The 11,365-nt window shown below is 46.9% G+C and overlaps 2 protein-coding genes across 2 annotated transcripts; one reads left to right on the top strand and one right to left on the bottom strand.

Moving 5' to 3' along the window:
* Positions 1-278: 278 nt before the first annotated feature.
* On the top strand, positions 279-1,971 carry LOC136467309 (pentatricopeptide repeat-containing protein At2g18520, mitochondrial-like). Its single transcript, XM_066465959.1, has one exon. It carries the CDS (start codon positions 312-314, stop codon positions 1,716-1,718), a length of 1,407 nt encoding a protein of 468 aa, XP_066322056.1. The 5' UTR covers positions 279-311; the 3' UTR covers positions 1,719-1,971.
* Positions 1,972-9,432: 7,461 nt separating this feature from the next.
* LOC136467311 (ribosomal RNA-processing protein 14-C-like) lies at positions 9,433-11,172 on the bottom strand. The gene has a single exon (XM_066465960.1). The coding sequence runs from the start codon at positions 11,121-11,123 to the stop codon at positions 9,954-9,956; it is 1,170 nt and encodes a 389-aa protein (XP_066322057.1). The 5' UTR covers positions 11,124-11,172; the 3' UTR covers positions 9,433-9,953.
* Between the last annotated feature and the right edge of the window lie 193 nt (positions 11,173-11,365).

Genomic DNA, 11,365 nt, shown 5'->3' with positions numbered 1-11,365 from the left:
GATGCTTGCTTCTGTGTAATTTGGCCCAACACAGAGGAACTGCTCATAGAGCAAGCGGTTAAGCCCCAAGGGTGGGAGCTGGCTAGTACAATAGCCTCCAAAGAAGCCCGGGCCAAATGACCCTTTTCAAAAAAAAAAAAAAGGCCCAACACCAGTCATTCCGCGATACACGGCTCGGCTGACTCAATTGGGCCCAACACTCAACACTGGCCATTCCGCACGCGCTATCACAAGTTAGTCACAAAACCTAGCGAAGAAAACCCTGACAAAGCCCTCCCCCAGTTCCCCTCGTCTCGTCGCCGCCCACGAAAATGGCTGCGCTCGCGACACTCCTCAGTCACGGCCGCCGCACCCACGCCCACGGCCTCCGCCTCTCCCGTGCGCTCTCCACCACCACCCCGACCACCACCGGCGGCGCTATCACGTTGTCGGACGCCAAGCGACAACTCCGCCGCGAGCGCGATCCGGACCGCGTGGTCTCCATCCTCGAGGCCATCGACACGGCGTCCATCTCCGCTGCCTCCACCCGCCACGCGCTCTCGCTCGCCGCGCGCCGCCTTTCCCGCTCCCGCCGCTTCGCCGACGCGGAGGCCCTCCTCTCCTCCCATCTCACCGCTTCCAACACCGAGGCCCACCTCGCCGCCGTCCTGTGCTGCTACGCCTCCGCCAACCTCCCCGAGAAGGCCATCGACGCCTTCCGCTCCGCTGCGCCGTCCCTCCCGGCCCCCATCTCCCCGCTCCCCTTCAACGCCCTCCTCTCCACCTTCATACGATGCCGCCGCTACAGCCGCGTCCCTGTCCTCTTCGCTGAGCTCTCCAAGGAGTTCTCCATCACCCCCGATGCCACATCATATGGCATCCTTGTCAAGGCCTACTGCATGACCCGCGATGATGCTAAGGCGAAGCAAGCCTTGGATCTAATGCGCGAGCAAGGTATCTCGCCGACCACCAGTATCTACACCACGTTGATTGATAACATGTATAAGAATAAGATGACCAATGAGGCTGAGTGCTTGTGGAAGGAGATGGTAGAGAGTGGATGTGAACCCGATGTGGCAACTTATAATGTGAAGGCCTTCAATTACGCCCTCCATGGGAAGCCAGAAGAGGTTATGGAGGTGATGACAGAGATGGAAGCGGCTGGAGTGAAGCCGAACACCATCACCTACAACTTCCTCATGTGTAGCTATTTCAAGAGTGGCAAATTGGAGGATGCCAAGGTCCTTTACCACTCCCTAGCTGAGAAGGGGTGCTCGGCAGATGCTTCCACATACAAGCACATGTTAGCAGATGTCTGTGCCCATGGAGACTTTGATGCTGGATTGGGCATCTTCAAGGATAGCTTAAAGAGGCGCAAAGTGCCAGATTTTAGGACAATGAAAGGGTTGGTTGAGGGATTGGCAAAGGGAGGCAGGGTGGTTGATGCCAAAGAGGTTATTGCAGAGGTAAAAAAGATTTTCCCAGAGAATTTGCTGTCTGGTTGGAAGAAGGTTGAGAAGGAGCTTGGATTGGACTCAGATAGTGGAGAAACTCCTCAGTCGAAAGTTACATCTGGAGAAACTGTTGCTGAGGTTAGGCCCGGTGCTGCAGAGGTAGAGGCACTTGAGCTGGAAGGATCTGCCGCTGAGGAAAGTGCTGTATCAGAAGAATCCAGTGATGATGAAGCTTCTGTGCCTGAAGCATCATCTAGTGAAGAAGTGCCACAAGGTCGTGCCTAAGCGGTATTACCATGCTCTTCAAGTTTCATGTGTCTAGGATGTTTGCATTGATCGCATTCTCTACATTGAAGAACTGTTAATGCTGCCCTGTAGTGGTAAACATTAGATTTTAATTACAGGCTCCTGAGCTGCTAACATAGCGAACTCTTGGGATGAAAGCATACCTGGTATGCCTGCTGTACGATGCTAAGAGGCTATTGTTTTGGTGATGCTTATCTTGTCATTTTATATGATAAACGCAGTGTGTTTTGCAGTCCTCTTACCACTCTGGTTTGTATTACTGTTTGATTAGCATTGCTAAAGACATAGTCAAATAGCAGTTTGATGTTATGAATGGCTGAATCATTTGACCACAAGATTTGACAAACCTGCATTATTGCGTAAGATTTGGCACCAGAGCTTTCCTATTAAAAAACAAAAAAAAAATCTCATTTGTCTGCTCTCATGGTGAGAAATAAAACTGCTTTAACACTTGGTATATATCGAAACTGGATTGCTGGGTGGATGAAGGTTGCATGAGGTCTGCCCCCCAGATCGAAACTCATGCGGCTAAAATTTTCTCATATTCAAGTTATATCCAAGAAATTTAGGCATGCATCTTCTGTGGGATTTTACTTCTGATAGCCTTCTTCTGTGTATGACATGGTTTAACTTAGATTGCACGATATAACATCGGCAAACATTACCACAGGGACAGGTCAGGTTTCCCTATGAGGCAAACATTACCTCACCCACTTCAATAGAGAAGTCATTTTGATCATGTCTTAAGTCGAACCATCTTAATTTTGACTAAAGAGTTAGCGCACATGCACTCTAATTTTGTTATTTTTGCATGATTTTTTCTTGACTGAGTTTGAATCTCAACTTTTCTATATGGATGCACTATGAGTGTGTATCGCTTCAAAATTTTTACGAAAGTGTGATTTTTTTTTTAATAAGTTTGTATGTTTGCGCCTACATATAGGTTCACTACATATTTTGCCACACAATGTTTTCAAGTCGTCCAGTCGAACCTAGTCGCCATGGGACCGACCAGAAGACTAATCGCGATTAATCGTCGACCAGGACGATTAGTCGAACCTAGTCGACCCCTGGTCGTCCTATATATCAGGATATATATACCTACTATATATACTATATAGTATACACAATAAAGCAAGCATCAAGAGCATCTCTGTCTCCTACTGAGTTTAGGTGGTGACTTACTTGTGGGAGTTGTTTTCTTCTCTTTTCTACCATGTCCAGAGGTCCATATTCCTGTCCCAAACTCCATTTCTTTGTTGACTTGCTGCTGGAAGCCTAAAATACCAAAGAAGACCATAATTAGCAACACTAATGTAGTCTTGATCTTGACACAGGTCAACAGCAGCACTGCTGCAGTAGCAAGCACGGCTGCAGTAGCAAATAACTAGCATTTAGCAAACAAGTTTAGTACACATAAGCTAAAGTGTTCAAGTTCAGTACACATAAGCTAAACTGCTAAAGTGTTCAACACAGTCGCAAACATTGACATCTAATTTAACAGTCCAACAAAAGTAGGCAACTAGCCATCTAATTAAGCAAATCAACATTAAAAGTGAAGCCTCCATCTCCATCTCCAGTTGGTCCATCTCTAGTTTCAGTTGGTGCAGATTCTTCATCCTCCTCCATTGCTATTGCTGAATCTACATGCTGATCTTGGTCTTCATCATCAACTTCATCAATATCTTGTGTCAGAGTCACTGTGTTCCTTGGACGCTTCCTGTTCCTAGCATAAGTACGCCTCACAGGGGCAGCAACAGCAGCACGAGTAGCAGCAGCCCTAGGCAAGTTACGTCCCTCTAGACCTTGAGTTGCACCAATAGCCTCATCCACAACAGCCCAAGTCATAGCATCGCCACCACCTTCCTGAACTGGTTCTGGTTCACAATTTTCATTGACCCATTCATTTTCCCAATGAAATTCATCAAGCAAGAGTGGATTGCATATCTTTCCTTTGGAACCCAGCTCTCTAATTTTTTTAAATCTGTTTTCCATCTTGCGGTTATAACTGACATATACCAACTTATTTAACCTTTGGTGCTCTAATCGGTTTCTCTTTTTTGTATGGACCTACACAAAATATAATGCAGAATCACATATCAATATTACTAGTTTACTACCATACTTAATTACTCAGCAGTAGTACACTAGCACTTACAGCAGAAAATTCACTCCAACTACGCTCGCATCCAGATGCAGCGCAACAAAGGCTAACAATCCTTTTTGCTAAACATTGGAGCTCATATGTGAGGCCACCATATGCACCCCACCAAAGCACTGTAATGTACTTAATTAGTTCATTGCTGATTGCTTTTAGAAAAAAGGGAAGGAAATAGTTATTAGAGAACTTACTAGGATTTTTTCTATCTCTGTCTCTTATTGCTCCTGGTTGTGAGAAGGATTCGCCTTCAGCCCTCTCATAGTCTTCTGCTTGCTTGCTTATCTTGTTCTGCTCCTCATCATCAGTCACCATCTTCCACATAACTTGATTAAACATGATTCTCAGCCTTCCTGCTTGTCTCCTATCCTTTTCCTTTAGGGCAAAGAACTTGCTTGGGTTCAAGTATAGGGCTGCTCCATACAGCTACTGCTCCATTTGGTTTTCCCATCTGTTATCATAGTATTTTAGTACCTCTTTGAGTAAATCTGGTTTGCGTTGCAAAGAATCCTTGATTGCGGCCTTTGCAACATCCATGGCTGCCATAATCTCAGGAGCTGCTGGTGTCTCATCTCCATCTGCTATCCTTAGAGCTACAAGAAGTGGTTGTGAAGCTCTTAGGCATAATTCCACTTTATTCCAAAATGGCATTGAAAGGATAATGTTCTCAACTCGCCGGCCTTCTTGAGTGGTAGAGAAACTGGTAGCATGCCATTCATCACTAACCACTAAATTCCTCAATCCACTCCTGTTCTTATGCAGGCTTGGCAATGTGAGAAATGAAGTGGCAAAGCGAGTTACAGCTGGCCTCACAAGATCTCCTCCAATCTTATTTCGCATTAGATCTAGAACCCTCCCATGCTTGTACATGAATCTGGTCACCTTCTGTGCCATGTTGATGCAAGTGTGGAATTCCTTGATCTTCCCAATATCCTCCAACAACAAATCCAAGCAATGGGCTGCACATGGTGTCCAAAATAGATGTGGGATCCTCTCCATTAAAAGCCTCCCTGCTGCCTTGAAGTTGGCTCCATTGTCAGTGAGAATCTGCACCACGTGTTCCTTCCCAACCTTATCAATTTGCTTCTCCAACAAGTCAGCCAACATATTCGCATTTGCTATCTCACTTGAAGCATCAACAGACCCTAGAAAGAAAGTCCCTGCTGGACTGTTAGTAAGGAAATTGATGAGATGGCGGTGGCTTGTGTCAGTCCACCCATCGGACATTATGGTGCAACCATATTCCTTCCAAGCCTCCTCATGCTTCTTCCTCAACTCCGCTGTTCTGTTCACAGCTCTTTCAAGCAGCGGAGTCCTAACATCATGATATGATGGTGAGCGGTACCCAGGACCATATTGTCCAATTGACTCAAGCAAAACTTCCCAGCTTCTTGAATTAATGACATTCAATGGAATGTGATTCTCATAAAAGAAATCGGCAACATGATCATCAACAATTACTTTGGTCTCCTTATTTTTCTTTGTGCACTGCTCAAGTGTAGGTTGACTTTGCTTGGATTTGTGCCTCTCTGCAACTACTTCTTCTGGTGACTTGCAAAGCATGGAACTCACTGACCTGGACTGTTTTTGAGTTGCTGGTTTTGCTGCAGCAGATATAGTGAAAGAAGTGATGGCAGCCTGAGCAATCTTCTTCTTGGCTTGCTTAACTTTTGTTCCAGAACTTGGTACTGGTACAGCTGCAGGTTCTTCTGCACCAGCAACATCTTGTTCATCTTCATCTTCTACAGGTACCTCCACAAGAACAGTCCTTGAACTCTTTTTCAGATAAACAGCTATCTCCTTCCTAACTATTGCTGGAGTATTAGGACATTTTATTGCATCTCCATACCCCCCAGCAAGGTGTTGCTTGAATATGCATATTCCAGATGGGACTACCTTCCTGCAAAATATGCACTGCACAAAGTCCTTCTTGGAAGGATCTAGCCACCACCCATACTTCCATCCTGGGTCTTGAGATCTTGCCTTTCTCTTTGTGTCAACAGCATGGGCAGCAAGATCTGGAGGTAGTTTTGCTATAGCCCTCTCAATTAGGGAAGGAATATCTTCTAGAGTAGATGAGGAAGCCGTGGCAGTAGGATCTGACCCAACTGATGAATCTGGAACACCTACTTCAAGGTTAGGCGGAGGCATGTACACTTCCACATTTGCACATCGTCGGTCCACATCTGCAGAAGAACAACTTCTTAGGATGGACGATGGAGAGCCAGAGAATAGCAGAGGGACAAAAGTACATCACAGCAAGCAACCTAGCAGAGAGCCAGAGAGGCTGCAAAGTGAGGGATGGGGGAGGAGGGAAGAAGATGGACATGGGAAAGGCACATACCATCGTTGGAGCAGCTCATCATGAAGAGAGCAGCAGCAGCCAGGAGAGGAGAGGAGAGCAGCAGCAGCCAGGAGAGGAGAGGAGAGCAACAGCAGCCAGGAGAGGAGAAGAGAGCAGCAGCAGCCAGGAGAGGAGAGGAGAGCAGCAGCAGCCAGGAGAGGAGAGGAGAGCAGCAGCAGCCAGGAGAGGAGAAGAGAGCAGCAGCAGCCAGGAGAGGAGAGGAGACGAGAGCAGCAGCAGCCAGGAGAGGAGAAGAGAGAAAGAGCAGCAGCAGCCAGGAGCCTCTTGTATATATATTACAAACCCTAGTGGGCCAAATTGGCAGCCCAACTACTCACCTTGAAGCCCAGTCAGGCAAGCCCAAAGAAGGCAGTGCCCAGCCTGGTCGTGCAGCCCTCTGGTCGGACGACTAATCGTGATTAGTCGTCGACTAGTCGGACGACCAGGTTTCTAGTCGAGCTAATCGAGTTGAAGTCTCTAATCGAGGTCATGGGACCGACCAGACCGACTAATCACGATTAATCGCGATTAATCGGACGACTTGTAAACACTGTTGCCACATACCATGAGTTCGTCTTGATAGTTCTTTTGGGTGGCACCTCGTCTTGATGGGCCGAGACCCCCTCCTCTTGCTCTTGACTGTGGTCTTCCTTCAACAGGACAGCTGCAATGACACAGAGGTATCGCTTGCTCGGTTGCCCATGAACACAAACAATGTGGTAGGTTCAAGCACGGTAGAAGAAATGTGAACAAACATTGTAGTATGTTACTATGTATACACTTTGAATGACCGAACGAGGACCTCTGCTTCAGCATTCATAGATTTCGATAAGAAATTAAGAATGATCATGTTAACGCCAACATAGATTGGGGAGAATCTGAAGCCGCAATCATCCTGCGGAGCTCCCAAACCCTAGAGGAGGCTAAACAAGGAGTATCTGTATTTCCCCGTGGCCTTCATCTTTGTGAGAAGGAAGAAAAAAAAACATTCGTTTCGATAGGTGGTCTAGGGTCCTCATCACTGAGCCTGTTCGTTTGGCTATGGCTTGTCGTAAACGATCGTAAATTTCCAGCCGGAACAGTATTTTTCTCTCACACAAACCAGCCAGCAGTACTTCTTCACGAACCAGCAACGATACGAACCAGCCAACCGAACAGGCTGACTGTTGGCGTCTCATATGTTGCTTGTGCTCTTTCATCTCTTCTGGCCATGTTGGCTATTGTTGTGGTTTTGTACTTTTCCTTTAATGACTTGCTATTGACTTTGCTCGCCCGAGTGGTGTGGTCATGGGTGTTGGTTCTTCTGCCACTAGTCTGGGATGCTTTCCGCTGTGGATCCACGCTCTAGTCTCTAGAGTTCGGATAGTGGGCTCATCGTGCTATATCATGCACCGTCGCACAAACATATATAAGCATCTAGGACCCCAAGCGAAGCAGTAAGTTTCGGTGGTTATTGGTTAATGACAACCGTGCAATTGTGACTAACATTCACCCTGTTCGCTTATGCTAAAATTTGGCTTATGCTAATGCTTATGTTGAAATGCTATGAGAGTAAAACACTATTCCAAGACCGAAGAATAGTGCTGAATAAGCTCAAGCGAATTTTGAAGGGACAATTTAAAAGTTATGTCATAATGCAAAGAGGAATGTGACCGCCAATTCCAAACGGAAGACAACCAAAGACTTGGATTGGAGGCTAAGAGCAAGGCTATGTAAGGTTCTTTGCAGCCTTCTCTTAGCCCGTTTATATAATAGTGAGCTCTTCATCATTAATACATAGCTCACTTGTCTCTCTCATATATTTTCTTGGTTCTTGTGCCCAAACCGGTTGTAAGCTTACAGCCCGCTTCTCTTCTCTCTCCCCTTCTCTCTCCTCCACCTCAGCATTTAGCCAGCTTACAGCCTGCTATTATACTTGCTCTAAGGACCTTTCCCAAGCCGGTCTTCCAACTTATTTTTTTGTGGAAGCAGCTGACTACAAGGCAAAATGACTTCATCGGGATAATTCACAAAATGTAAAATGTAGTCGTTTTTCTATGAACAATGTAAAAGAATTGGTTTACATAATACTAAATTTGATGACAGAGAAACTATAATTACATTAATAAAAGAGAGTTTTCACTATCTGATGAGGCATCAATATGTGCCTACCCACCCACCCCCTAGACGCGCTAAGGTTAGCGCATAAGTTCTTTCTGATTTTTGTTTAAAGCATGAGTTTTTTTCCGATACATAATGGCCATCTATTAGTTTTGATTGTAGAAGAAATTTGATTTACCAAGCAAAGCTAGGATGATGTGAGGTGAACCTGAGCAGGTGGAGAGCGACCCAGGAGTTAGGCTGGGTTCAGAGTTCAGACTGACGTTCCTTGTAGCCTTCAGTGCAGCCGAATTGGCAATTCACCTTATTGTGATTTGAGTCCAGAAAGTAAACATATATTTTAGAATGCTAACACGGTAACACCACGTGTTTTATGAGCTAATACCAGCAATACCTTGTTCTTTCGGAGATCAGTTGCTTCCTTGTGCTGCTCCTGTTGGCTACCGGCAAGAAGCTGACTGTTAATTACCACGATCCAAAAAACAGCTAGAGCTAGATCGGGTCTCACATGATTATTATTATTTTACCAATGAATAATAATTAATAGGTAAAATTGAGAGAAGTGGGACAGAGAACACAATTGAGTAAGTTCTTGTATCTCATTGTAATTTCACCAATTCTAAAGTCAGCAACCCAGCAAAAAAAGAAAGAAAGAAAAAGGCTGTGGTGAAAACCTCTTCCAGATATTCCAAATAACTCATTAGTATGATGTAAAACCGTAATTATGTTTGCATAATAGCAGCAATGGATCATAAGCAGATGAAAGAAAATTTCAGGCCACATTTCATTGCACCAGAAGCAGCGACGAAGCCAGGAATCGACGAAGCCAGGGCTGGCTTCCTCTTCTTCTTCCTCCAGCCCCTCCTTGCCTTCTTCTTCCTCCTCATGGCGGTAGCCCGGGCTAAGCCCGGGCTCCATGTAAATCATGGCCGTAGGGGGGGCTGGAGCACGGGTAGCCCCCCCGCTGGCTTCGTCGCTGACCAGAAGCTTGCAAGATCAGCTGAGTAGTACAACAGACCATATAGAATTTTCAGGCAAATAAATTACACAATTGACAAAGGTACACGTGTTGTTCACACTGCAGTGAATCAGTATATACTGAGTCATACTAGTTGACAAACAAGGCATCCAACAAAAGTTTACAAGATCAGAGGGGCCATTGCTATCCAGATTCCAGCATGTGCATATTATTAAGATGACAAATGCCCAATTGAAATTCTGATTCACTCTGGTCCCCGAAAGACACCATACACCTCTATACCCAAACACTATCTCAGAAACACTATTATCCATCATGTCAATGCTACAAAGAATTATAAAAAAAAAAAAAGGCATCCACCTAAGCAAAATCAGCATTGACAATTCATGAATCTTATGTAAAAAAAAAAGAACTAGCAAGGCATGAGTTTGTAAAACAGAACACAATTACATAACTACTCCAAAATCATCTGTAGAACTGCTAAAGATTGAAAGTTTGGTTCATTCAATAATTAAGGCACTTTAGAAGCCATGAACTGGTAACCTATTACAAGTACCAACTACGCATATCAGCAAATGGAACTCTGAAAGAGGATATAGTAACTCATCACCCAGACAACCTTGGACACGGATGTTACTCGTTAACATAACCATCCATCCGCCCCTCAAACCCAGGGCGCATAAGTTTTTTCTCGCGCTTCTCAATCTTGCGCATCTTCTTCTGGTGTGCCCGATCCCGGATGTTCTCAGTCCTTTTCTTCTGCTTCTCCTTCCTCTGCTTGTCCACAGTCTTATGCCTCTCCTTCCACTGTGCAGCATGCTTCTGCTGCCGCTTTTCCTCCTTCTTCAAGCTCTCCTTAATCAGCTTGGGGTCATCATGCACCTTCTCCCCAGCAGCACGTCTTCTGGCTGTATCCCAAGCAATTTTGCATGCCTTCTCAGGATCCTTCTTTGCCTCCTGCAACCGTTTAGCCTGCTCCAGCGCCTTCTTCTTGTTCTTAACCCTCCTCTTCTTCCTGCGCCTTGCTTCCTTTGGGTCAACAAACACATTCGCATACATGATATCTGGCTTCTCCTCAGCCCCCTTCTTGACCTTCTTCCCATCCTTGCCATCCACATCTTCGGTGCCATCGTCACGCTTACGCTTCTTGCCCTCACCTTTCCCCTTCTTTTCATTATTCGCCTTTGACTTCTTCCCCTTCTCCTTCTTGGGCTTATTCAAGAACTCAGGCCTGGTGCACCGGTTGCCTCGAAGCTCAGCAATGCGGCGTTGAAGGCGTTCTCGCAGCTCCTCATAGGTCACCGAACGGTCCTCAGACACCACTGCCGCTGGCGCAATCGGCCTCTCATCCTCTTCATCCCCGTCTTCCTCATCACCATTATCCTCGGAGCTTGCCTCCTCCCCAGATTCCTCGCTCTCTTCTTCTGACTTCTCCTGATCCTCCTCCTCTTCCTCCGCTGCCTGGCCGGCGACGGACTTCTTGAGGAGGTCGAGGGTGGAGGCGGGCGGCGCGGAGGGGTCGAGGCGTGCGCGGCGGGCGGCCTTGACGTTGGCGCGGGACTGGGCCTTCATGGCCGCCTTGGCGGCCTTGGACAGGCCCTGGTACCACGGGCGGTCCTCGTCGCCGGACGGGAGATAAAAGCGCGGCGGGATGAGCTGCACGAGGGCGTCGAAGAAGAGGGCATGCCCGTGGATGCCACCGCAGTCGGCAGCGGCCAGGAGGTCGGCGGGCATGGTAGCCGCGAGGGATTCGTGGTCGATCGCCGCCGCGGCGGCGGCGGCGGCGGAGGGTTTCCTGCCCATCGCAGCGAGTGTTGGGGGAGGAGGGTTTCGGCGAGAGGGAGGAATTGGCGTGTGCGTGGCGGCGTGGGCGGGTTTCTTAGGTAGGTTTTCTTGGGCTGAGTGGGCCTACGAGCCCGATGAATATGTGAGAATGCGATGCTCTGCTGTGGGTTTCGCTTTTGTATCTGGTACATGGCTACGTGATTTCAGCCTCGGGCTAGCCCTCTTGCCGGAGGCCCTGTTCGGCCGGTTGAAAAAAAAAT

The sequence above is a fragment of the Miscanthus floridulus genome, chromosome 7, assembly GCF_019320115.1.
Source record: "Miscanthus floridulus cultivar M001 chromosome 7, ASM1932011v1, whole genome shotgun sequence".
NCBI lineage: Eukaryota > Viridiplantae > Streptophyta > Magnoliopsida > Poales > Poaceae > Miscanthus > Miscanthus floridulus.
This window is presented reverse-complemented; position numbering and strand designations above follow the sequence as displayed.

What these genes read in the sequence shown, in the direction of transcription:
- LOC136467311 (XM_066465960.1), bottom strand. Translation starts at nt 11,123, where the DNA reads ATGGGCAGGAAACCCTCCGCCGCCGCCGCCGCCGCGGCGGCGATCGAC.
- LOC136467309 (XM_066465959.1), top strand. Translation starts at nt 312, where the DNA reads ATGGCTGCGCTCGCGACACTCCTCAGTCACGGCCGCCGCACCCACGCC.